General features: G+C 35.4%; 1 protein-coding gene across 4 annotated transcripts in view; it reads right to left on the reverse strand.

Annotated features, from left to right (window-relative positions):
* UBR3 (ubiquitin protein ligase E3 component n-recognin 3) overlaps positions 1-27762 on the reverse strand; it is a 97318-nt gene that overhangs the window by 29589 nt on the left and 39967 nt on the right. Inside the window, exons 19-31 of one of the 4 annotated variants that reach the window (XM_074548512.1) lie at positions 27425-27521; positions 26857-26998; positions 24531-24635; positions 23466-23639; positions 23221-23250; positions 21545-22005; positions 18541-18629; positions 11859-12008; positions 11204-11337; positions 9252-9362; positions 7533-7733; positions 6611-6747; positions 1050-1135 (exon numbers count right to left, since the gene is read on the reverse strand). In XM_074548512.1, coding sequence (XP_074404613.1) covers positions 1050-1135; positions 6611-6747; positions 7533-7733; positions 9252-9362; positions 11204-11337; positions 11859-12008; positions 18541-18629; positions 21545-22005; positions 23221-23250; positions 23466-23639; positions 24531-24635; positions 26857-26998; positions 27425-27521 — 1917 coding nt within the window. Of the gene's footprint in view, positions 1-1049; positions 1136-6610; positions 6748-7520; positions 7734-9251; positions 9363-11203; positions 11338-11858; positions 12009-18540; positions 18630-21544; positions 22006-23220; positions 23251-23465; positions 23640-24530; positions 24636-26856; positions 26999-27424; positions 27522-27762 lie in introns of all 4 variants that reach the window. The other 3 variants (XM_074548511.1, XM_074548513.1, XM_074548514.1) reach the window with 3 other exon arrangements.

Genomic DNA, 27762 nt, shown 5'->3' on the forward strand with positions numbered 1-27762 from the left:
TGGCTGAGTAAATTTGCACACAATGATCTAGAGACGTTCTTTTAACACCTGCACTTTTCAGGTACTTTGGTCGGCTGAGAAAGGGGATAATGATGGTGGGGAAGGACAATGTGCAGTACATTGTTAATTTAATTTACTTTTTAAATTAACAACGTACAAATGGAATTAGTTGGGCAGCAACAGAAGACTTTTGTCCTAGAGGGAATGTGGACAGCACAGTGACAACCTGGTGAGATTTCTTGGGTAGCTTGTCACCTCAAAGGATGAGGAAAGCATCCCCCGGAAATTGTGTACCAAAAGACAGGGATGGGCCTAAGCTTTCTTTTTTCCCACGAAATCTGCTGCTATTGCTACATAAGCTTGACTTAAATAAGCATTAGTAGCAGTAGCAGTATTCTGGCAGGCTTTCCAGTTTTTCCTGACAAAAGAAAATGTCCACTTGTAACTGTTAATATTCCAATAAAAGATTAAAATATTTTCTTTTAAGAAAAAACCACTTCTGGCAGCAAGAAATTGCTTTATTTGACAATAACTAAAGATTTTAGAACAACAAAATTTGAAAGTTTCTATGAAAGAAAATTTGAAATACTTTGTGGAAGAACCAGACAAATTAAAGACATGGGATGTTGTAGCTGCATATTTCTAAGTATGACACCAAGTCATGAGCTACATTAGCATTCAGAAAACAAACTTCTTTCCTATTGCTAGCAACAACCAGGGTGAAACAAAGCTTTCCTGCTTCACCCTTAATATACTACTGGTGTTACTCACAAAAATGCAAACTTGTTAAAAAATATTACATGCATAGTATGACAATAGATTTCTAGATAATTGTACTCACGAGACATGAACAGCTCTAATGAAGAATTTGTGCAAATTATTTTTCAGATTTCTCTAACAGAAACAAAAAATCAAAGAATCCTTATGGCAGAAAAAAAATTGGTTTTAGAAGGAAAAAGTTGATGTAATTTAGAAAATACCAGAAAAAAACAGACATCTTTAGTCAATATTCTAATAATTTATACTGCATTTAATAACATGGAACTTACTTAAACATGATCTTTTCCCAGCTGTGCTTGCACCTCCTGAACACAAATTTCCTCCTCGGTGGACCAGCTCAAGTTCCAAGTTTGTTCTGTAAGAAAAACATAACAGTATTGAACGGAACAACATTATTCATGCTTCTACAGACACAAATGAATCATGACAAACTCCCAGCATACACTAAATAAAATAATACTGTGAACTAATCTTCAGTGTGACATACTGCCAAAATACAGCTCAGAACAAAACAAACTTTATTAAGATATCGTCATATATGGTTTTAAGTACTATATCAACACAGTACTATACTGAGTTGTGAGAGAAAAATTAAAAAGTGTTAATTCTGTGTCTTTCTTCTGTATGCACACACAGCATTATAAGGGAATTTATGTGCAAATCTGGAAAGACAACATACAGATTGGCTAACTTTCAGTCACTCATATATATCTAAAAAGCGTTCTCTCCATTGGCAAAGCTTTTGTTTCACTTCAGACAATCAGAGAGTACAATGGATATGGCATCAACTAAATATGAATACAGTCTAAATTATAATTAAAGCACTGCCCTTTATAGATAAGTTAGTTAATAAAAGCCTTGGAGGTTAATTCTGAATGAAATGCTATTCACTGCAGCTCATTAGTATGAACCAGTAGTTGTGTCACTGAACCTCTGCATGCCTCACTGATGCTTTGTTTCTCAGCATTACTGTAATCTGATACTTAGGCACCAATTGTTTAGGCCAAATTTCATAATTTTGTTTAATTTTGGAATTGGATATTTCAGTGCTGCATCTTTTACTCTCAAGATTTGAAGCAAACAATTTATGTTATATTCTCTGAGAGCCTGTTTCAGTAAGTCAACATAGCATTTAAAAATTAAAGAAATATTATTCTATTATTCTGAAGTGTTGTTTTGCTAATTCAATCCAAACTGCAAATCTCTTTCTAAACATATTTTGTCCTTTAATGAGAAATGAAACAATTTTAGGTTTGATATAATGTGACTGAATCCATATTAAAATCTATTCTAGAATTTTAGGCACATAACATATCCAAGCTAAGAACACCCCTCCCCCACCATTTAAGAAGAAACTAGAGGATTTTTATTCAAAACTAAATATTTTCAAGAATTTCAGCTTCATCAACTTGAAAGAATAATACATTTTGATATGCAGTGTTTGTTAAGATATTTTCCTCTGTTTTTAAAATAGCAACATTTCTGAATATTCCTATCCCTAAGTTTGCAGCTTATGCCATCCATTTCTGAAGGAATGCTTTAATCCTCTCTACTCAGAAAAGGCAATTTAACATTGATAATGTGCCTGCTCAGAGCTCCATCTGGTTGCTGCTGATAAGGGCATCTGTGTGACAGGGGAATTTTCCACTCTTCAGGCGATTTGCAGTGCTCACTGAACTTCTGAAAATCTACCAGCAAGCAAGCAGGGACAGGGATTTCACATTAGTGGACAAAATAGCAGCTGTAGATCAGCATGTGCTGGTTCATCATGGGAATATGAAGGAAATCAGGATGTTTTATTTCTATGAACATTCTGATAACTAATTTGTAGAACAAAACCAATGACAGTCTTCCATTAAAATGAATATAATTAAGATTTAAATCAAAAGACTACCTGAATGTTTAAGAATAATTTTCTAGATCTCCAATTCAAAATTTCCCTTTCACCAAAGCATATGTGCCATTTCACAAAAAAAACCTCAGGGACAATTCTGAAAAATACCTCTTGCTGTTACATATGAGGTGTCATATAGTACTTTTTAGTGTAAGGAGTGTAAGGAAAGTGATTTTTGTAATCACATACTCTGTTCACATACACCATACCAGCTCTCACCTCCCACACTTCTTCATTGTCCTCAGCCCTCAAAGGCAGCACCCTATAGCTCAGCTTTCTTGGAAATGTAAGTATTAACCTTTTCCTTCAACAAGGCTCTTTGAAAACATATCTGTAACTTGGCATAAAAATGCAGAGTAGAAAAAGCATCTTCTGTGAAAATGAACACTGATCCTCCAGAAAATATCCTACATCAGGTACAGACCTCAAACATTTTTGAAGGAGATCAGTGTATCTCCTCCCTAATTTGAACTTCCTTCTGCCTTGAAGATTTGTGTATCCTCTGCCCTTTACTGAAGAAAAGTAATGAAGAAAAACTGGGGGCATCTGATAGAAGTGTGGAACACAGAGTGGTCTCTGAAAGAATCCTCTGCTATCTCAGAATCCTCAACATAAAGGATAGAGAATGAGAAAGAAAATCTATATAAGTGTCTTCTTTTCCTATCTAGAAATCTCAGCGTCATTCATTGCAGCAAAACATTGTGTAGGACACTGCCTTTATCCTCCTCACTCACAGAAAAAGCCCTGAGAAAATGGATTTCTCTCAGCTGTCCTGACTCCTGATTAAAAGCAGACCTACTTCATCCCTTCCTGGGAGCTTCTGTCAAAGGAACGTACTGGGGGTGGGAAGGGTGATTTCATATTTCTGGGAATTCATACACGACAGAGTAGGGGGAAGTAAAAATGCAATGTCCTTTCCAGAAAGGGAATATATTTGGATGGACTTGCTCTTCCTATTGGGACTATCATTTTTCTCACTTCAATTTACAAACACAACACATACAAGGAAAAACCCCAGATACTGAGTCACAGACTCAGAAGGAAAGAACACATGGCTCTTACATTTGTCTATACATAGCTGACAGAAAAGCCAAAAGGTTTGTTTGCACAGCCAATAAAAGCATGAAACCTACTGCTGTGCAATACATAAACAATCCTCCAAGACATCACCACAAATCAGAGTCTTCAATGCTTTGAATGCAGAACTATTAAAATTAAAGCTAGGCACACATGATTTGGGAATGACACCTACACTCATCTCATAAGTGTCAGCACAGACAAGGAGAAATGCATGAAAAGGGTCCAAATGTAACAAGATATGACTCTTGGAAAAGCAGGAGGTAGCCAAGGAGCTGCTGTTGCAGCTGAGTATGCAAATCAGGATGCCAGACCCAGAATGCCTCTTTTGCTAGGAAAGCAGGCAGCAGCTAGCCCTCCCACTAGGTGGTAAAGAGTTCTTTTGTAATTTTTATACTCTGCTACCGGTGACATATACCTGGGTAAGCAAAAATGAAGAAAAGTAAGTTCCTTTTTCCTGAAGGAGAAAGAATAACCTGCAGCAACTGGCTACGTATTGTTTCACATTCCCATTCCAGCATGCAGTAATCCACTGCAAAGCTGGCATTCAGCTGTAAACCAGTATCTTTTAGGACAGCAGATGATGTCATTTTCTGATTGAAAATGGAACATGACTTATAAGAAGATTAAGAGTGTTTCATTCACATGAAAATATATGGAATTAATAAAAATCTAATTGTATTCAAATTGCATTGTATTCAAACACTCATCTAAGCAAAGGTTAAATATCAGGAAAAACTGTGAAACAGCTGTAGATGGTCTGACCAAAAACAGTTAAATGCTTCAAAACACCTAGAGCTAGAAATGCTCAAAGGTTACTGGTTGGTAAGGAACACAAGGGTATCATTACCTCAAGAAAAACTCTGGATGGAAATAAGGAAGAAACAGGTAGAATGACAGGAATCATTTACAGAAAGTAAAATTACTTCAGTATGTAATTTTAATTGTGGATAGTCCATTGTTTGATTACTTAAAATGAAATACATAATAAAATCATACAAAGCAAACTCTTCCAGTTTGGAAGATGATGTACAGATTTATTTCCATAAATACAAACTGTAAAGCTATATTAAAATATCTTTTTTAAAGTTTAATTTTTTTAACCCTGTAGTTCTTATGCAATTATCAAGTAGTAGAAGCATGTAAATCCGGATTGCTGCACTGAAAAGCCAGACAAGTCAACCACCCTGAAGCTGATCTGCCAGGTTCCCTCCTAAGTGATCTTACGAGTTATAGTAACAACACAGAAGGCTGGATCCAGCACCTGAAATTCCTCAAACTGTATAAATGGAAAATTGGTGACACAAGTCTGACCCTAACAGGAAGAGGTCACAAGGAGTACAAGTGACATATCCTAATCTTAGTGGTCAACCAAGATTTCTCTCTCCAGCAGCGCAAGCAGCCAAGAAAAGCGGCTCTGGTTTGAGGTATTTTTAACTCTTTTAATGAAGACAAATTCTGAGCTCTGTGTGTAAATATAAAAGCAACACATAGATACATTTAAAATAAGTTTAGCTAGCATTTTAACAGTTATATGACATTGCACCCAGGAAGGTATTTTAACACCATTTTTGTATCTTAAATGGCTGTCAAGTCATGGTTATAAGTAATCATACTTTGATACGTGAAATAATAATTTTGAGTCCTTTGTATTTTTGGAAGGGTATTTGATTGTATTGATCAAACATGTAATTGCTAAAATCCCAACATTACTTATTCTTGTCTAGCATATACCACTTAAAAATAGAGAATAATCCTTTAACTTGCTATGTATAGAATTTCATAGCTCTTCTGCATCAGTTAAAATACTCTGAAAGAATACAGATAGTATTTATTTTAACAGAATAATACAATAATCCAAGTTGGAGGAGAATTCTAGAGATTAGATGGCCTAACCTCCTGTGAAAAGCAGAACCTTACAGAGTCCTGCTGAGTGGAACCTCAGAGTCCTGCTGAGCCAAGCCTTGAATATTTCCACTGCAATTAAAGACACTCAGCAATGAGAGTTTATGAAACTGCAATAAAAAAACGCTACTCAATGGCATCACTTCTATGCTTGCAGTTTCTCTGCAGTCAGCACTTCCCTGCAGGACTCACTAAGCCAGAGTTTAGAAAATTATTTGCTTAGTAAGTACATCAAGTTCTTATGGGAAAACCTGGTATTACAGTAACTCTGAATAGATTAACCATCCAGACGACCTTAACATGAATGGTATAGAAGGAGGGGCTGATTTTCTTGGAGAGTGTACGTGACACTGACAGCTCTAAAACTACAATCAAACATCACCAAAAAAACACTGCTGGTTTTGACAGTTTTTAGAAGTCTAAAGACTATATGAAGAGAAATTCCTTGTTACTGATCTAATAAAAAAGCTCCTTCTGTGATCTTCTTTTAAGTAAATAAAACTAATGTGTGACAGAGAGATAAAAAACACCTTGTGATTTAAAAAACTAGCAATATGGCAGTGATACAGAAAAAATCTCATTCTGTAGAAGACAGATAAAGTCGATTTGACAATTTAGGAAATGAAAGCCAAACAAGAAATGCAACATAAAATTTTGATTTATGGAAAGCAAAACCTTGAATTAAGAAGAAAACTAAATAAGCATAGGACAAATTTCTCTGGGTTTTGTGCCACTGCTACACATAGCAAAAATGAACCGGGAGATTCATCTTGCATAATGCTTGTAAATGAAATTCAGAAAATGTAACCTTGATGTACTGAGTATGCAAAAATTCCTTTTTGGAGAGGATGAAATATTTTTAAATGCCTTTTTTTTAAAGAAGAAAGCTATCTAGTGACTAATATCATTAGTGAGAAATACAAAAGAAAAAATATAAAAAGAAAACATACCCACCTGGCTACAGAATACATAAACAGGAAATCATTGTCAGGTGATCCAGGAGTCTTACTATAATCTGTATATTTCTTCTGTGTAGTACTTTTTATATCTTTCATTACAGATTCCATTTCTTTACTGAGATTGGTTTCAGACTATGAACAAAGACACACAAGAAGATTAGTTAATTTTACCTGAAGAAATGCAGTAGCTGATTATAAAGCAGAGCGCTTTCATATTTGTAAAACACATTTGCAGGTTATGAAAAAGTGTGCATTCACAGAAGTGTCAGGATATTTTGGATAGTTATTTTGATTTGCTCTGAATATGAAAACATAACTGATTTTTCCATCTCCTAAGTTTAAGAACCTCAGTACTTGTGCTATTTTAAAGTATATTTGCACTGTACAGGTACACAAAAACACAGAGCATTGAGATTTGAAGGTAACAAAATTTAATATAATTTATTTTGTCATTCAGAGGACCTTCCGAAGCTTTGTAAAATATGAGCATCTGCAAATTGCTCTTTCTGTAAAATGAATAATCCATACCTTACAAAGTTCTTAAGAGACATAGTTTAAATAGCTTCCAGTTATGAGACTATTGCTGTTTTTTCACTGCATGAAAATTACAAACATATTTTATAGTACATGATTTTGTTCTATGTAAATTACTATGGAGAAAGTTGAAAATGTACCAAATAAAAAATTATATTAATCACATTTTGTCACAGCTTTCAACTGTTTATTTTTAGTAGGTAATGCAGCAAATGCTCTGAGTTTCTTGATAAGAAAACAATAGTATGTTGCCTTCAATATCAGAAGAAAACGAACTTTCCGAGGTTGCCAGGATTCTAAGAGATCACAAATGCAATATAATATAAAAACTGAAAGGTAGAGGCAAATTAACAAGGATCTTTCTGCCTTACACTGATGCTTACTGGGAAAGTTCCCAGCTGTTCTTGAAGCTCTTCCACCTCTTGCACAAGATCTTGCAAACACTTGTTACTGTGACTTTGCCAAAGGCTTCTTTCCATGTTGTTTCCAGGATAACAAGGAAGAACGCTGTTGGCAAACTGCCTACACAGGGGACAGGTAAATTCTCCTTTGTCCACTGAAAAACCCTGGAGGACTTGGTCATTCTAAAAGGAAATAAAAGAGATGGAGCTGAAATTTGTGAATGATTATTGGTTTTTAGCTTGGTATTTCAGGTGTATACTGAAAAAAACTAAGTCTAAGACCTCAAATTGTAAAGAAAGAATAATTAGAATAGTTACCCACTTTACTGACAAAGGTCTTAGCTACTAGAGACTTTCTTACAATTCTCCAACTCAATTTTTCTGATTTTTAAGCATTCTCCATTGTCAACAATATCCCCATAATAAAGTAGAAAGTCTTCAATGGAGTATTTCCAAGATTTCAATTGTGTTGTCTCTTTCTGACAATTCCCATGAAGTTTGAGACTCCAAGTACAGGCTGAAAAAAGCCTAATCAGATAGCCATTGGCAGGCAGCATGAAAAGAACCCTGATTATTTCTTCTATCACATGAAGGATGAAAGAATGGGCACAGAAGTACACATTTGGAAACTGAGGACATATCCTCAGTGCTCCTGTAAACTGGCAAGAAATCTTGCTTCAGCTTCATGAATTGCCTCTGTGGTTTCCCATGTTGGTATCTAACTGTATTATGTAAAAATAAATGTTTTATCCAGATGAATACAGGTCTGTATAAATTATCTCAGTCCTAAAAATGGTAGTAAATAGTCAAAATTATTATGCACTCATCTATGTATTAGTAAAACATGCTAGGATCAGAAGTTCACTTAAATAATCCAGAATCTTCAAGAATACAATTACATGGAGTAACAGTTTGTTTCAAGTTTAATAGAGAATCCACCAAAAAAATGACTTCAGAACTTACATGGTGCAAAAAATCACCTTTCCAAAATTCTGTAAAGTGAGACTCTACCATGCAAGTCCAGATTTTGCTGCTGTATTCTTTATGTGATTTTTGTGTTATTTTATATTTATCTCGATGATACAATTACTGCTGCAAGCAAATTGAAATTAATATGGAAAAGAATTCATCATGGGATCCAAGTTGGCACACCTTCTAGTTTCTTTAGAGGTTAAGTTTCACACAGTAGGAGCAATGCTGATACTAAAAATACAAGAAATTGCTCACAGTCTTTCTCAAAATAAAAAGAAATCAACAAAAATTACAAAAAAATCCTAAACCGGAAAAACAAACTAACAAAAACCACAAACACCCTCCTCCACCAACCATCTCCCTCCAAACAAACAAAACCTCACCAAAAGACACACCAAACCCAAAACCCAAAGAAATATCCTCTAAAGCAATCTTGAACAAAAATGCAGATTCATATGAAACAAGAAGTCATCACTTAGTCTTTATTTTTTTGTGCTGGTTAATTTTGCACGAGATTTCTTCTGATACATCAGAATAACAGAAAACAAAGTACTTTTGTTAATAATGTCAAGGTGCCATAAGAGATTAAGTTCTCAAAACATAATGGAACTATTCTGTACAGACATACAAAATGTGGGATTGAATTGATTTAAACAGCATAAATCCAACTGACTTCAGTAAAAGCAGTTCAGATCCAAATAATCAACTATGAGCCTCAGTTCTACTTACCCGTAAGGATTCCATGTAAGATTTGTGACAATCTATGTGTAAAGTGTGACCACAGGTTTGTACATAAACACCTCCTTCCCAGCCTATTGACACTGCTTGTAGGCAGGAACTCTAAATCAAAGCAACAACAGGAAGAAAAAAAACAACTATAATATATAAAGCTATAAAAGTATTTATTAAAACATCAAGATTTACAAGATGGACAGATTTCTATTTGCATGCTACCGAATTAAAGATATCCTGAGGAAATAAAGAAAAAAAGAATTTATAAAAAGTGTTTATTTATGCTGCTGACATGGCAGCTCTTATGCTATTCTTTCCAATAGTTAAACTTCTGCAGTTCTTGTCAGTTAAGACAACTGCTTTAATGAATTTCTTGTATTACTGCATGAAGGTGGGTCTAACTCCCACAGCTGTTCCAATAGCAGAAGTGGTCCCATTTACAAGGGCAATATACTGTTCCAACACATTTCATTCAGTTTTGTAGATAACCAAGATAACAATACCATAGTTATATAATTAAACCACAATCTCTTATTAAAATTAATTGTAAACACTTATGGGTTTTAATGAGTTGTTGAACAGCATCATATATAACTCATCATAATTGGAAAAGAGAACAAATACTTGTTTAGGGAGCTCGGCTGTATAGTAGGTTTGTTTTAAAAACATTGGCCTTATTGGAAGACTGCACTTACAGCCCTCAAGTCCAAAAAAGTCACCCCACTGCTATTTTTTTCCAGAAAATAATGATCTGAAGAAACAATCACATCTGGCAAATTTACAAAAAATTCTCTCGCAGAATATCCAACTTTTTGCTTAGGTCTTTCAGAATTTCACTTTCTAGCAAGGAAATGCATGATATTTTCCTTAGAAAAAGATGCTTTCTGAAAAAATTGACCAATTTTTAGGACTGTATCGAAACAATTATGAATTTTACTCTACATTAATCTACATAAGCGAGCTTGGCTGCAGTTGGCAAATTTTAATTATCTGTGGATGTGATTATGAAAAAGCTAGCAACTATGTTAGAATAAAAATTGCCAGTTTTTCCATTTTAAAGACAATCTTTAAGCTTCTAAAGGCTCATTATTTAGTTAGATACACTGAAAAGCTGGCATCTCACCTAAGACTAGTCAACAGAAGCTAATTTAGGATCACAGGTTCCATATTATTCTCCCTGAAAATGATTTCTCAGAGCAGTTGTGTATTATCTTACATAGCTCTTTTAGGCAATAGCAAGGGAAGTCACTAAGGTCTACAATTGAATATGCCCTGCTAGGCAACAAGAACTGGTTCTCAAAATTAAATGTGAAAAGCTGTAACTTGGCTTTGTGAAGTGGTGTAAAACTGTTTGGAACAGCTAACAGAACTGCAAAGCAGACCTCTACTATCAATTAACGTAAAACTGAATTTCAGATGTTGTGCAGAGTTGAGGATTCAGTAAAAGAGGATGCATTCTACTGGTTTCTCCTTCCCATCCACTCTTACTCCCCTTCTCTGTAGTGCTCAGAAACCTGTTACAGATTAAAACAACTCTTTCCACTTACTCTGCACTTCCAAAATACTTTTACCTGATTAAGAGCAATTCCTTGACTGGGTTGTCTGAATGGCTACAAGAAAACTGGTGTTTGCTTAGACAGTGAACCCACATTTCAATTGTGTGGTCACACTGGAGTGTGAAATACCTTCTTCTAGAGAGTATCTGTGTGGCTGTTTAATGACTGTGTAGCTGTAGATACACTAGATGCCTACTGACAAAAATATAATGGGAGGAAGTCAGAAACTAAAAATAAGGAGTCTATCAAATGTAAACACTTGAGAATGACTGCAACATGAAAAAGCGCTTGCTAAATGTAGACATGAAACTAGGAGAGTTCAAAGTTGCACTTTCATTTCTATTTTCCACACAGTTGTGGTTAGGTGCCAGCCTAGTGCCAGGCAATGCTTACATCTTTGAAGTAGCGCTGCAGCGTTGTCAGCCTGACGTCGTGCAGCGCGGCGCAGGTGTCCCAGGGATAGATCTGCTCCTCCTCACTCGTGGGGAGCCTCCTCGGCTCCGTGCTATTGCGGCACTGCCCCAGCACTGCCACGGGGAGGGAACACACAGGGTAACAACAGCCTGGACAACTCACACAACAATCAGGCCAGTTTGGTTTGCAGCTATAATGTGCCTTGTTGATGTTAAAAAGTAAAAACTTACTAAAGAATCTAAAGACTGAAAGTTGTTCTTTTGCACTTGTACATAATATATATATACATATATATATACACATACACACAAACACCTATATCCTCTAACATTCGTATCTACATGCAGATACACTGATGGCTGTTTAATTTCCTTTTCCTTCCAGGACTGATTTTCCTGCAGGTCTGTAATGTACTTCTGCATTTGCAAAAGCTAATAGAAAGCAAGAAGGAATTAAACAATTTGTTCTTTCCCCAAACTTTTTAAAAGTTCCTTATGTGTCTCATAGAGGACCATCCACAATAAAAAAAATAGGAAACCCAGTGCTCCCAGACTTAATGAGACACAACAGCATTTATGCATACATGCTAAAAGCTGCAGAAACACTGTTTTTCCCACAAGCCACACATTCATACCTGAGGATGCCTGTAATAGTACAACTAGCCCTGTAGGTCTGTCTTCAGTAGAAGGGCCACTTTGTCCACAAATAACACAGTCATATATTGCCTCAGAAACATGCTGTTCGGATGTTGCTACCTCCATGGCAATGTCAGCATCTGGTGATTCTAAAACCAAATAAGAAAATTTATATTCAACAGAAGTAAAGAAATCCAATTGAGGATTTCCATCTAAGGACGTCCAACCCATCTGCATTGAGGTAGTGATGAAAAAACTACAAAATAATTTCAGTAGAGAAACTAGATAAACTTTCTCTAGTTTATCTACAACTAAAATATTGTCAGTTACTTGAAACAAACCTTTCTGCTTCCAAGAAAGACACCTACAAAATGAAGTACATGTTTTTTCAATAGGCAAAATTACTCGCCGTGGAATTAAATGCTTTATTTGAGTTTCATATTAAACTTGATCTCTTAAAAACTTCTATAAAAGAGAGATCTAACTTCTATCTCATTAGATATACTGAAAACTTTGAACATAGAGAGATGAAGGACAACAATATGACTCTCTAGTAAAACCAGATTAGCTGACTGAAGCAACCATTGGAAGGAAAAATGACTCTGTCTTCTTCATGGTCCACATTGCTCCTTCCTAGGTGCACAGAAATGTTCAAGGCTAAGGCCCAGCTCTGAAGTACCAAAGCCACTGCACTTCACACAGCTTTGATCACATGACAATTGGTGGTGTTCATTTCAGGGCAAACCATTTTATGTTATGTTACAATCAAAGTGAGGAATTCCTTATTGATATGAAAGAAAAGCACCATAGAACTAATGATCCACTCCTGGCTGCTCAGAAACACATACAGTCAGCCTCTTACCTAGAATATGTGGGTTCTTTGTGTCTTTCCCAGAACAAAATTTTTCGGAAGAAAAACACTTCCTCCCTAACTTCAACCATACCCTTTATCCCTCTGATTAAGTAGCCTGAAGTACTGAATAAAGAATCCAAAACCTTGAGTACAGCAACAGTCCTCATGCAGAATTGTTTTTAGGAGAACTGCTGTCTTCTGAAAGTCTACTACAAGCTTGGCACAGGAGGCTGCTGCCATAAGGAGAGGCATGTTGGGTGCCAGGCAGAATATTTCTTTGCTATAAAAAGCTCCATGCAATGCTCTTGCTCACAGGGCTAAATCAAAATTACACTGTTCTAGTAAGCACTGATTTCCTAGTCAGTTATTGAGGGTCGTATGAAAATGAGCCCTGATCTTCACTGATGTGCAGTTGTTAATATTGTACACATGTCTGTCACCATCTAGTGGCAGCCAGCTGTACAGTGAAATAAAAAGCACAATGCATCAATTGCAAATGTCCAAAACATCCAGGAGATTTAGAAGCAAATGGTAGCAGAGAAGGGAGGAAGCAAACACTAAGTGCTATATTTTATATTGAACAACACCTCATAATTGTGTAATGCACAATCACGTACACCTATGTATCAAATGCAAGAAATGGCAAGGACTAGAGTTCCAGCTTTCTTTTCCCTACTTTTCTAAAATATTGTCAATGCAACAGAAAATATGCAACCATTCAATATTTTTCAGAAGTGTAGAAAGAGAATACAATGTATCAATCTGATTTAGAGCAATTCAATGAAAGTCATCATAATCTGTCAATATTTAATTTACAAAATACCATTAATTCATCACAAATTGCCTGTTTAACTTGAGAAAAAAAAAACCCAGAACTTAGGATTTAAAAGGTGTTTAAAATCGGTTCAATACATGCAATCTATACTTTTATTGCCTATGGGGAACAGGCACATAAAAATCAGGCTAATTTAATTTTAGAACTCAATGATTAAGTGCATGCTTCCTTCACAAGTACTTAGACGGGGATGTAGCTAGGCTATTCTGGCAAATAATAAAATTCCAAGGAAAGTAAGGTACTAGCACCAAGGAAGATTTCCTAATAAAGTAATTTGCACCTGAGCTAGTAAAAGAAAACAAAGGGATATTGGCAAGAAATTTAAATCTCAAATAAGTAGGCATACCAGAAAAACTGTAACCAAACAAAACCCCTCACTTCTTTTGAATGGACTCTGATAAACCCCAATTACTCACTTCAACTAGCTCCAAAGACTTAACCTAATTGTTTCACAGACTTGCCCTAACGATGGCAGTGTGTAAAGAAGGAGCCAAGGAAAAAGGCAAGGTAAGACACATGGTACTGCTATCAGTTCACGAGGTTTCTGTCATGAGATTTTGTCTTATGTTGTAGTTTACCTCATCCCCTTTCAGTGGGTTCTGGAATTTTTCTTTGTCCTTAGGAATTATTTCACAAATCTGAATAAATATGAACCTTAGAACACTGAAGGAGGATGGACAAATTTAAACTGTGACAGAAATCCAGGGAAGAGCCAAACCCTGTAGCTCCCAAGAGTTTTTAAAAAGTTAATAATTAAGCTCTTTGTTTAGTTTTGTACCAACAGAAGTAGAGACACAAAGCTACAAAAACATAGCACTTCCTACCTCCTAACAAATTACTGATCAATCTGCTAACAACCAGCACATTGATGTACTGCAGAATGCATTAAAATGAATTTAATTTCATTTCCACTCTCCAGAGCTAAGGATGCATTCTGTTATTTCCTCCACCTAGCAAAGCCCCCAAACCAAAAGGGCTTTGTAAACACAGTACATATAGTTCACAATCTCCACTGACTGTAGTCAACATTTGTCCTGCTGCACACATTGTGTCAAAGAGGCCCCTGGGTATCAGAGCAACCATTAGTATGCTAATATTCTTTGCCCTGACCCAGCATATACATTCTCAAGAGATCAGTACCTAATTTATTTTTCTATCTGGGTTCAGAAGATTGAGTGTTAGGAAATATATGTCACCTTGCATTAAGACTCTGAGCTTCTTTTTAAGTCTAACTAAGAAATGTTTCATGAAGGACAAAATGGCGTCCTGCTAAGACACACATTGCAAGAAAGACAGAAAATATCATCTGCATACTTATGAGGATGCATTAAAAAAGTCTAAAAATTACATCAGCCACTTCAGAGACATGAAAACTATTGAAGAAATCAATCTTAGCATTTATAATTAACAACTTAACCAATTTACAATTTTTCAGTGTGATAAGTAGTTCAGCAGCTTGCCTGGAACAGATCACATTTTGTTTTTATAAAATTCAGACAGACATATCTTCACAAATATAACTGTAATTTGTTAAAGGCTACTATTAAGCTAGAACTGAGTGTTTTAGTTTTGTTCTTATCAAGTCGCAAGGTTATGAAATATTTTTAAAATTTCTTGCACAGAGTTCCACATGACAAGATAAACCATGGTCTCACCCTGGGGCAGTGCTGGTGAAGCTCAGAGGAGCTGTAACCAGGAGCTATAACCAGGAGCAGGAAGACATCTGGAGCTGAAACCAACACCACACTTTTGACTCTCTGGACAGTCCCCCAGACACATTAAGAGCTCTATCTGCTGTTTTTAGAACACTTTGCTTGGTTTATTTTTTTCCTTTTTTGTTTATCCTGCAGTCAAACAGCTAAAGACAGCACAGTGGATGCTGTTCTATCCTAGTTCATTAACATAACTGTTTCTAAATTTCACCTAATTACTTCCAGGCAAGCTTGAATGGCAATGCAGTTCTGCAGATGTCACAGAATATAAATAGAAAGTAACAGGGGGCACAAATGGAAAGTGCTACATAATTGGATTTTTTTCTACAGTAACTATGTGAAAGAAAATGCCAACCTTTATTTTCAGAATCTCAGATTATTTTGTCTATATCAATTCAAATAAAGAAATTCTACTAGAAAAATGAGACACATTTAATATTGAATAATTAACACGTAATTAGGTAACTTCCTTTTAAGCCATGTTTCATTGCAGCATCCCAACAATCAAAGAGCAATACCTCAGGGGATTAACTGTGCCTCTGTGCACTTTATTAAACACTTTAGAAACTAAGAAGTATATGGGTTATAATAATAAAACCTTTAAGCTTTGGCTATTCTCCATTATTCCTATCTCTTCCTAGGCACATTTCTTTACAGAGTATTTCCAATCTTCTACACTGTCAATAGAAGGTATTATGAAGTTTTTAAGTGCTATACCCCAAACCAATACAACAGTTCTCCCATTTTACCAGTGATAATAATATAAATTTGCCCAAATGGCACCAACTGAAACAGTCACAAAACAAGGGAGCTGAGGCCTCACCATCCCTGCATTTTTGACAGTATTACTGTTACAACAAGTGAACAGAATAAGACAAACCTACTGCTGGGCTTCAATCTATAAGAAAAGTAACAGGTAACAGACTTTGTTTGAGAGGGGACTGAATTCCTACTGATTTTAGTATGAATGGATTTTTCACTTTCTAACAGCTATTTCAGCACTGTTAGGCTATGACTCAGGGTAAACCTATGAATTACATAAGAGTAGTTTTGAATTGAATCATTCAAAAAAGACTAGTTTCAAAATTCTTACTGTGTTTTGTGCTTCAAAATTACAATAACAATAGTTTCTGCAACATTTTCAGTCATTTTCTGTATCATATAGAGATTGAATTCACAGCCAAACAAACCACCTAGATACAACAAACTGAAGAAAATATTCCTGGCAAAAATTAATCTAGATTTTTAAACAAACCCCATGCACTATGTAATTGTATATGAACTTACTTTCTGAGAGTTATTCTAATGCCAGTCAGAACATAAAAGCTACTACTGTACTACAGTACTACTTCAGTGTATTTTCATAACAAAGCCAGAAAATGGAATGACAACATAGAAGACACTGAAAACAATTAGTGGAAAAGCAAAGTAATTATTAGTTAACACAATGCCTGGAATTCTATTAAGTTGTTGCCAAATGTCTTTATGAAGAATTAACTTTATGAAAATGTAGTTCATTGAGCTGATTCTATCTAGTGCTGTGCATGATCTGGTATAACTGACAGTAAACACTACATTTTACATTGAGGCATCTGGAGTTACTAATTCTTTAAATACTAAGAAGTAAGTGATTTAAATCTTGCATGCCCAAGAACTTTTTAATGCACAATCATAAAAATAAAGCCCAGGTCTACCTACCTGAGAATTAATTATGAATTAACTAAAAGCTAAGTATTCACAGTCCTTCACAAAAAAAATGCCATGTAATTTACTGATTTAGCTACCATGATTCATCCACAAATCAAAGCAGTACACAGCTTATAAAATCTGTGCATGGAAGGAATTACACACATTTATGCATATATGCAAATATAGCTATATAGCTATTGACAGGTACATTTACATCCATATACATATATATAAATAGGTAGGTAGGTAGATATATCAATACAGATCTGATTTCATATATAAATCCCATCAATTTCAAAGTTGAGATATGATAAATTCAAAATATAAGTGACTGAAGATTTGAAGTTTCCAGCTACTTTCCATACAAAAACTTAATTTTTAATAAGGAGAACTGCAAGGTTCTTCTTCCTTACTTCAACAATTAGATTACAAACAAACAGCTGCCATTTAGTGAGGTTGACTTACAATACAAAGTTCACAGATGAAAATTAGAGTATTGCACACCCTCCAAACATAACATCATATATAGAGTGATTAATTTCATAGAATATTAATAATTTTGGTTTGGACAGAATCTTAAAGATCATGGAGTTCCAACCCTCCTGCTGTGGGCAGGGACATCTTCCACTAGAGCAGGTTGCTCAGAGCCCCATCTAAGTTTGCTAAGTTATCCAAAACCTTAGTAAGTATAAATGAATCAATCTTCTCAGCAACCTATGAACTGAAGGGAATTTAACAATTTCAAGAGACAGACTTTTTCAGCAAATACTGTTGTCAAAATATTTCTAACCAATGCTGAAATTCAAATCAAAACTTCACAGCAGATGATACTTGATGGAAGGTCTGGGAAGATTCCAGCTTTTACTTATCTTTCAGAAGTGCTAATTTTCTTTGAAGTGACCCAAATGACAAAAATATTTTCCATTCCTCGGCTGAACACAAACTAATGAGGATTATGCACTTCTACACAGGAGAATCTGAGAGAACTCACCCTCAAGAAAAATAAGACCCGATTGTGTGTAAAGACAGTATTTGAAATAGTATACAACATTATCACTTATAGCAACTGAGGTGATCTAAAAAATTATGTTTTCCTTAGATCCATAAACACATTTAAAAGCTAAAATTTTCACCATGTTGAAATTTGAGGCTCTATGGAGAAATAATCTTACATTTTATTACTAATATTAAATTTTATTACTACAGATTAAAGAAAAATGCAATCTTAAAAAGACAAACTAATTTGGGGACATTTTATATTAAATGTAAATACTTTAAAACATATAACGTATTTAATAATTTCATGTACTGTATATTAACAAAAACTAGAAATAAATTTATGTCCTACAGATTTAATCTATTTTTTAGCAATTATATATTTAGCAATATCTGTCCTATAATCAAAGTTAGGCTCCCTAAGCGTAAAGTTAACAAGTGGATACAAAAGCAGAATCTGAGGGAGGATTTCCTGTTGGATTAGATGATTGGGGTTCTTTCTGTGTGTGTCTTTGTTTTTTCATCTGAGTAGAAACCTTAATACTAACATGTGGGAAAAGGCATAAAAGCAAGCAGTTAACCACACAAAACCTTACCAACATCCATGGCAGTTTCCATGAAGCTTTTCTGCCTCGAGGCAAATTCAGCCAACAGTTTCTGTTGCCTTTCTCTGGCCTTCTGTCGTCTGTGTGAAGGAAGGGGGAAGAGGAAAAATAAACATGGAGCAAAAAAACCCCTTGAAAATGTCAAGCTGATTACAATTACCACCTTAAACAGCATCATTCCAAATGAAGGTTGATATTAAGGGATAATTACCAAGCCTAAAAAAGGATTCTTTTGCTTTTCTAAAGCAGAGTTTTCAAAGAAATTAGTGTTACTTTCTTTTGAGTCTGAAAAAAACTGGATAAAATCCTGTCCTGAAACACCCTTCAAAGGTGTTCACCACAAGATCTTTTAACAGATTAGGCCATACCATCACAAGAAAAGGAACTCAATACCTTAATCTTGAAACTTTTTTTATCTGTTCCACATGGGATGAAAACCAGAGAGCAATGTCATTTGTACAAAAATTAGTACTTCTGTGAGAAATCAAAATTTGCAAGTTAATAATAACAACAATAATAAAAGCCTACTTCGCTCCCTTTTGATATCAAGCTTTTGATGGCAGAGGAAACAATTATGCATAATTTATTTTCCAGCTAAGCCTCCTCACAGTGGTTCCTTCTCTCCCACTTCCACCCAAAATACTGGCCACCAACAGCTATTATATTGGGATTTAAAGAACCTTGAGATTGCATCCAGATTAAAGCCTTTATCTCCCTGAGGCCAAGCTGACTTCACTAACTTCTCCTTATTGTTCACAGCTCTGGATTTATAAATGAAAAACACCAGAGGCTTACTCTTGTCTGTTCTACGGTTTAAACTGTTTCAGTGACCTGTCCAAGGCTGTATGACCAGCTCTATAACTCCCTACACAAATACATACTGCAATGGGTACAGGAATATTGATGGATGTAAAACGATAAAGAAAACAGACATTAATTTTCCTTACTTTGACATGAGTTTACAAATAGAGGAAATGGGAATGTGGAAGTGAGAAAACCAAACAAAAGCCCTATAGTATAGCTGTTCACCACATAAAAAATGTCCTCAGCTGAGGGGGTTACACAGCACCTCCCCAGTGCAGCTACAGAAGTTCTATCATAGCTACAAATTCTGTGCGCTAGCATTTACAATGCATTTTTTCCAGTGCTCAGAGATGATTCAGATAACTAACATGGGCTTTAGAAATATCACTTGGTGTCTGATACCCTGATGGGTGAGTGCTCTTCAGTCTCAAGCACTGTGTGATTATCAGTGTCCTGCACAGGAACTGGCATGCACAGGCCCAAAGCAGCTCTCAGAGTGTAACCTGTCATCCTGAGGGGACTTGTTTGTAAGTGAAAGCTTCTAGTTTGTTTTCTTAAAGGCACCTGAAAGACCCCAATATCTCTGCCCATTTGTCTGCTACATTTTACAGTCACCATTTCTCAAAATAACTTCTATTTACGAAGTCACTAAGATTCATTATTCTGAGGATCAGACCAGAGCATTCATTAGACTTGATTTTATTTATTTCTCCCTGGAAATTTCTCAACACCTCAACTAAAAGCAGAGTGACTGTAAATAGATGCATTTAATAAGAAGACATAAACAAATTCTGACAGATTCAGTACAGCTCAGTAATTTTCCATGATGGCCCATGGGAATATGACACTGCAATTGAAAAAATACTGCAAGCAGCTCAAGCTTGCTTCTAGTCCTGTATTTCAGTTTCTATGGCAACAATCCATTGCCTGAGTGATGCCATTATATGTTGAAGCTAAAAAAGGCGATTGCTTAACGTTCACAGTCTGCTCAGTCTTCACTGACACAAAACTGGAATTGGGGGGAAAATTAAAACAATTGAAAGGGTAAAAACTGCATCCTGGCTTTATGAACATGGTCACTCTACATTGTCTTTAGTCATTTCAGTTATCACACTGTCCTTCAATAAACTTCATCAGTCCACCAATACCATTATAAATTTGAGAAGATGATAATAATCACTCAGAACAACAAAAAAAGGGAAAAATTCACTTTTACCATTGCTTTAGTCCCCAAACTTAACTGAAAACTTAGTGGGCCTCCCACAGATCCTTGAAAATATCACATCTTTTTATAGAGGGAAAGGAATGACCTTACCCCTTTACTATATGAAAAGTTACTTGTTTCACCCATGCCCCTGCTTCTCCTGTACATAAACCTAGCACTATTGAGTGCCACATTAATGATTAGGCGCCCAAAATGTAGCTGTGTTTTACCTAAAGCAGCTATTCATTCTGGCTCTTTCTGATTAGCAATTTTACATGCTAAACCCTGACTATTTTGGTCATTAAAAGCACTATTAAGAACAGCATTGAAAATTAAACTATTAAATAAAGCAGGACAAAAATAATTTTACTTTGTAAAGTATGTAGCATACAAATATATTTGCCATAAATCTATTTGCCATATTCCTATGTGTTATTTTCCAGTAGAGTGTAGGCTTTGGACATATCAGAGATTTTAATGAAAAATTTATTTTCAAAGAAATAAAATAGCAGAAAAATAAAAGTAATCCAGAAACCTACTGAGTCAGAGGACTGCACTTTTCTACGCAAATTTCTAGAACCATAACTACATATGCTGGTTACATAAACCCTTCAAAATACTGGATTAGTATTTTGTGCTCAACTGTCTTCTTGTTCACTCCAGCCTGTGCTCTCTACTGCAGTTACTGAGGTAAGTACTCTGACCTGAATTCCCCACTTTGTATGCCCTAACCTTCTAACACTATGCAGTCCACTGCCCTCAAATCCCATGTTCCAGCCCTTTGCACCAGCCAAGTGTCAGTCTCTTCCCCCTCCAGCCAGTTCTTTGCAGCTGAGTCTGACATCCCCCAAATGTCAGTCTCTGACTCTCATACCCTCCAGACTCATTCTTTTAGTATGTAATTCATACAAAATCCTAAAGATCAATCAATAGATGCACAACACACACTGTCCTTCTACTGCTCCTTTATCTTGTTATTAAAGTTACCTTTCTTCTTTATCCAACGTTTTCTTCTCTGCAGAACTGATCTTTTTTGGTGGTACAGGAGGTGTCACCTTCCTGCATATCTCTTCAATGATACGTTTATTCAGTCTGCTCTGTACAGCAGCTTTCAGTAAAATTCTTTCTACTGCTGTCATTCCATCTCCATGCGAGTACCTCGGAATTTCTGGGTGGATTAAAACATCCACATCATCCAGCCACGGGGGATAGTAAGAGTTTTGTTTTCCTGAGAGTTTGTGATGCAATTTAATCAGCAAAGACAGTATGCTCTCCTTGACTTCTAGAATGGCTGTGGTTAACTGTGGAGTTGCACCAGGTGCTGACCATTTCATCGATGTTTTGGGCCGAACCACCTGATTTGCCTCGCTGGTGTTCCGATTGATGATCTCCTGAAATTTCTTCCGACGTTCTGCCACCAAACTGAACACTTGAGCTGTCCCTGAGTTCTTGGGAAAAAAATTATCATGATTAATTTGCAAAAATACAAGTATAAACAACCCACATTTCTAAAACTATGAAAAATATTTGAAGCTAGGAAGAAAAGCATGAAACAAAGATTCTTTTCCACTCCCAAAATGTATTGAAAATTAGGATAACAAAATACTAAACCTGCATATTGTATTTTTGTACAAGTGTTATATGCAACTGCATAAAAAGCCAAGTACCAAAGGAAAATATCCATACCGAAAAATCTAGCAACTGGTTCTACTCTAGTCTAACTTACAATTCTGTTATCCAGGTAATATTTCCTTAGTTTTTCTAGAATGGTAATAACTTCAGTATCTTTATGTCATTTAAATGCCTTTATTCAAATCTAGTGAGCGCTGTTGCACAATGTAACTCATTACATCACACAGGTGAATACAGGTGAGCCCACAGATCCCCATGGACATTGTGCATTTTTTCTGGATTTATTAGGTAGCATCCAGAAGCCACACAAGCCTATTTGCCAGAACTTGCTATCCAGGGCATGTGAGCATAGGAGTGCAGTTACTTTAATGACAGAGCCCATTTAGAACTATCTTATACTACTCTTGCTTGCAGTACCATGTATACCATGTCCCCACTTTCGATTTTGTCTATTTTTCTGACATGAACATGCAAAAGAAATATGCACTGTATTCTGCTACATCTGGCACACAGTAATCTGAAGTGCTGTATACAACAGATACAAAACCAACACTGACCCAGAGATTGTATCATCTACTGGCCATAAATCTTTCAGGATCCCACCATTTATGTATTCCTTTGTTTCACAACAACAACAACAAATTGCTATTAATAATTTGAAAAGCCCTTTCAATATAAGGTTAAACTCACCTAGACTCAAGAAAGCTAAGACTATTCTACATTATTAAATGTTAGTAGTATCTTGGCAAGATCAAACAGGCCTAAACACAAAGCTCAAGCAGTAAGCTATCAACGGCATTTTATATTTGATAAGAAGCTTTTTTTTCCAAATACATATTAAAAATGTTTTATTGCTTCAAAGTCTGCCAGCTAACATTACCGTCAAGAACATGAAAAAAGCACGAGCCCTTGCAATATGAATTAAAAGGAAATTCAGGAAAATTAGAGGATTCCACTGAAAGTTAAGGTGAGCACAATTAAAGCACATTGCTAGTTAATGGCTTAGGAGAACAAACTGCACACAGATCTACCTCTCTCTGGAGGCTCTTCCGCCTTGAACTCTGGTAGATTGAGGACAAAAAAAGTCATTAAATACATCATTAGGAAGGAGGCATCATTGGAAATAACTTCTATTTCCGCTATCAGTAAATATAGGAAAAAAACTGAAGGAAAAATATCCTAAGGAACTCATAAAAACAGTAACAAAACTAACAAAAATGCCAACACAGGCAATAACTTAAACTAACCCAGAGAATCTGGTATTTTATCCACTTACTTGTGATGAAGCTAAACCATCAGAACTTGTACTTGCAGGTGGTTCTCTCTTCACCTCAGGAGCAGTTTCTGGTACTCTTACTCGGACATAATTAATGAAGTGACGCATGTTAGAAACCAAATTACTGCCTGGAAACCAACTATCGTGGCAACGCTCTTGTCCACCTGCAGAATCCTAAAACAATTAAGCAAACTGTGGTATACTTTCTCTTATCAAATTTCTCATATTAAATAATTTGTGCTGCTTTTGTAACTGTATTACAGAGGCCATAATATCTTCATGAGATAGGAACAGTATGTTGAACATTACGTACCTCAACAAAGCTAATATACCTTTTAAAAAGTTTGAAAGTTTGATAACTGATGTGAGTCCCGTGAGGACCACGGGGCTGATATATATATATGTCTAAGTATTTTATATGAATATAGTCAAATACAGCCATTGGTGCTAGCTAGCAGAAGTAAAAGGAACTCCAGAGAGTAATCCTAAGCTGTACAATCGAAAATTAATATAACAAATCAGAATTATATAGAAGTCAATCTCTGGAAAAAAATGTGTCAAATTCTTAGTCAAAAAGCAGTGTTGATCAGTTAAAAGACTACGGTAATAGAAGGGAATTTGGAATAACAAAAATAATGGCTGTTTATATTCAAATATCATTAAAAGTAGAATTAAAAGTAGAATTAAAATTCTGACTTGTTCACGTATTTTTGAAGATATAGAACTGTAGCAATAAAATGCTCAGCGATAAGGGTTTCAGGTGAAAATTTAGAGATTTTCAGAGTTAATGATTTAAATTTTTTGCACAATTTCTAATTTACACAGTGATAAAGATCTTATCAATCTGTGTAGTCTGACTACATATACAGAAACTGCTGAAAAACATAACAAGATACCATACTCTTTCTCACAACAGCATGTTCTTATTGTTTTATTACTTGTTCCCCATATATATTAATAAAGATGCTTTATTCTAACTACTATGGTAAAATCTAATTTTAAAGAATACTGAATCATTAAAAAATACCTCTGTATTTTGAAGAAAATGATGGTATTTATTCTTACCTCTTCATCTGATTCTTGTTCAGGAGAATTTTCCAACCCCAGCTCAATCAAATATAAAACCATGCAAAGCACATGCTCTGATAAATTCTGATGATCCATTAATATCTAGGCAGGAAAAAAAGACCAATCATAGAAGATTAAGGCTTCAGTACATCTAAACTTAAGAAAGAGTGTTCTGGATAATACATTTTGGACTCTTCAGTTTTTGTGGATTTTTTTGTTTGTTTGTTTTAAATCTGATTTAAAATTATTTTGAGATTTAGAAAAAACCTAACCTTTGGTCACCACCACAAAAGCAAAATTTGGTTTTATGTCTTTCCAGTCAAACAAATTTTTACCTTTAAGCCATTACTAGTTCAAGCTGTGATTTGCATTAACACCAGAGTGACAGGTACAGCTGCACAGACACCACTACTGCCAATTACAAGCAAAAAGCTGCCCCCACCTTCCCTCCCCTTTTCAGGTCATCAATCACCAAAGGCCTCACAAGGTCCTGGTCCTATCAGTGATGCTGGCATAACTGGGAGTACCACAAAGTTTAACATCAATTTAGCTCATAACCACCTCCACATAATCTTTTTTAGTTAAAAATAATAAAAGACCTTATCTTTAAATTAATAAATGCCCATATCTTTCTTCTAACACAGCTTTCAATGCATTGAGAGGAAGAATCAGTACTGCTAAAATTAAAAACCAGGACAACTTTCCTCTTGAGAATACTCTGAACTATAGGAAAGAAAATGGCAAAAAATGCAAGTTACCAAAAAAGTGGGTGAGAAAATATGTTTAAAATTTCATTGTAGACAGGCTACTATACAAATTAGTATTTTTAGAGTGCAGCCTAGTAAAGTTTTAAATATTACTTGGTTTTGAATGGATGAATTCTCTAAGTAGATAAAGCCATTAGAAACATCAGAGAGACAAAGTTCTTAAAAATAATATTGTTTTACAATATCTTTTCTGAAAAGTGACTGAGGAGCTGATTTAATCAAGCCCAAACAAATCTGAGATGATAGCGGTTATTTAATTGAAAGAGGACTCAGTATTCTGTTAATATGAAGAGCACGTGTAATTGTGGCAGTTGGAATCAAAAGTCCTATTGACCAATGCTTCTGAAAAGTAACATCACCAAACAGAGTTTACTGCTCTTCCACAGGAAGTCCCAAAAGCCCAGAGATATAATAAAAGCTGCCATGAATTGGGAAAATTTCACAAAGAGAGCAGGCATTACTTAAGCCAACCTACAAAATCAACCACTACTTATTTTCCACCATCCATAAATCTGGTGGGAAAGTATTTGGTATTCCAGCTAAAATAGCAACCCAGTAATGGCTAAGATTCTCAAGATTTAAGCCCTTGAGTGTTCTTAATGGACTAAGAGAAAAAGTGGCCTAAGACACCCAAGCAGGACAGTAAAAGATGATACATTCCTTCCCCATAGTCTCGATTTTTGTTCCATGTCAAAACATTATTTGATCTTCTATGTAGTCCCAAGATCTCCTTTCCTTCACCAGCCTTCCTGTAGTACAACAGATATTTTCTATTCAACAGAAATTTAACAGTGAAACAAAATACCAGTTTTAGGTAAGCTGGGAGCCCTTAGAAGAGCACAAAAGGAAAAGTCTGCCCAGGAAAAACGCTACTCAAAGTAATTTTTGTAGTCTCTCATCTGCCTCTGCAGCACACTGCTTTGAAAACACTTTCTAAGTACAGATTCAAAGTCCATATTCTGATGAATGGACTCTTCAAAAAGCCTTGCTTCTCTTGAAGACGGCAGCAAACTATCAAAGATAAAACCAAACATAACTTAAAGGCACCAATTAACCCTAAAAAACAGTTGCTGTAACATTATCAAAAGCCAGAATATATTTGGGAAATGATGTTAGAAACAACTGCAGTTATGAGACTTATTTGACATTGAGGATTTAAAGCCATTAAAGTTTGTATTTTTGAACAGCCACTGCTGATGCCTTAAAATTGTGCAATAGGAGCCAGAAGAACACCACTTATGCCACTGTGCTCCCTGAAACCATCATGGAAGAGCAATCTGAATGGCACCTCTGATGGTTAATACAGTGTTCTCAAAGTGGAACAGGATCTTTCATCCACTTGGGTACTGACTTAGTGTGTGTATACGAAACAATCATTCGTGAAATAATCTAAGTGGTAGGGAAAGAAACTTGTACTAGACTCGAAAAATAAACCAAAAATATTATATTAAATGGAACCTGACTACTCCAAATAAAGTTTAAAAAGTCATGCTTCTAAGAACTTCTGTAAAAATGTTGACGTGAACTAATGCACTTAATGCAAATCATGACTGTACCTTGTAAAGAAGTGTGAAGAGCACAATGTGCAGAGTTTTACAGTGCAAAAGCTTTATGAGCCCTCTGTAACTTGGGTGTAGCGGTGTTCTCTTCTTGTAGGGAGGCCATGGGTTCCCAGGGAATTTGCCACTTTGCTTTAAGCTGTTGAAATAAATGTTAAATGTTGAAACCACTGTTAAACACTGCAATAATGTAGAAACCTGCCACTGCTATAGATAAACTTTGCTTTGTGTACCTAAGTGTAAACTAAATAAAAATAGATAAGACTTCAAGTAAGCTGTAAATGATTTTTAAACAATATCTTTGGTTAAGTATTTTATCTGTGATGACATTCACTACTTTGTCTGTGGCCCTTCTGGTGTATTTTTAAACGTTTATGGAAGAGTAACAGACTAAGATAACCAAATCTCTCATATTGCTTGTTATAGACTATTTACTCAAGAACAAATCTGGGCCTTGAAAACATCACTGATAAAGTGATTAGCATTATCAGGCAGTGAAAACAAAACATTTGTTGTGGAATGAGCAAGAGGATGATGCTGCATTTCTAAAAATGATCCAACTTACAATGCTGTGTATCTGTCCATGGCAGACTGCACATCTCTGCGGTAAACTGTTCGAAGTATTACCATGACAGGGTCAAATTCCTTATCCCAAACTTCAGCTGTTGTTTAAAAGAAATTACATGTTAGCATTCTCTTTAAAGACCTTACCACTTATTTTAGATTCTCTCCTTAACTAGCTTTAATTATGTCACTTCTATTATATAATTTTTCCTGGCAAACTACGGCAATTTATAATAATTCTTACTAATAATACTTTCTATACTAATAATTACCACTCTATCAAACTAGAAAAATATTTGTTGCAAAATTTTGATTGGTTTCAAAAATAAAAAAGTAACA

Source organism: Zonotrichia albicollis, chromosome 10 (assembly GCF_047830755.1).
Source record: "Zonotrichia albicollis isolate bZonAlb1 chromosome 10, bZonAlb1.hap1, whole genome shotgun sequence".
Taxonomy (NCBI): domain Eukaryota; kingdom Metazoa; phylum Chordata; class Aves; order Passeriformes; family Passerellidae; genus Zonotrichia; species Zonotrichia albicollis.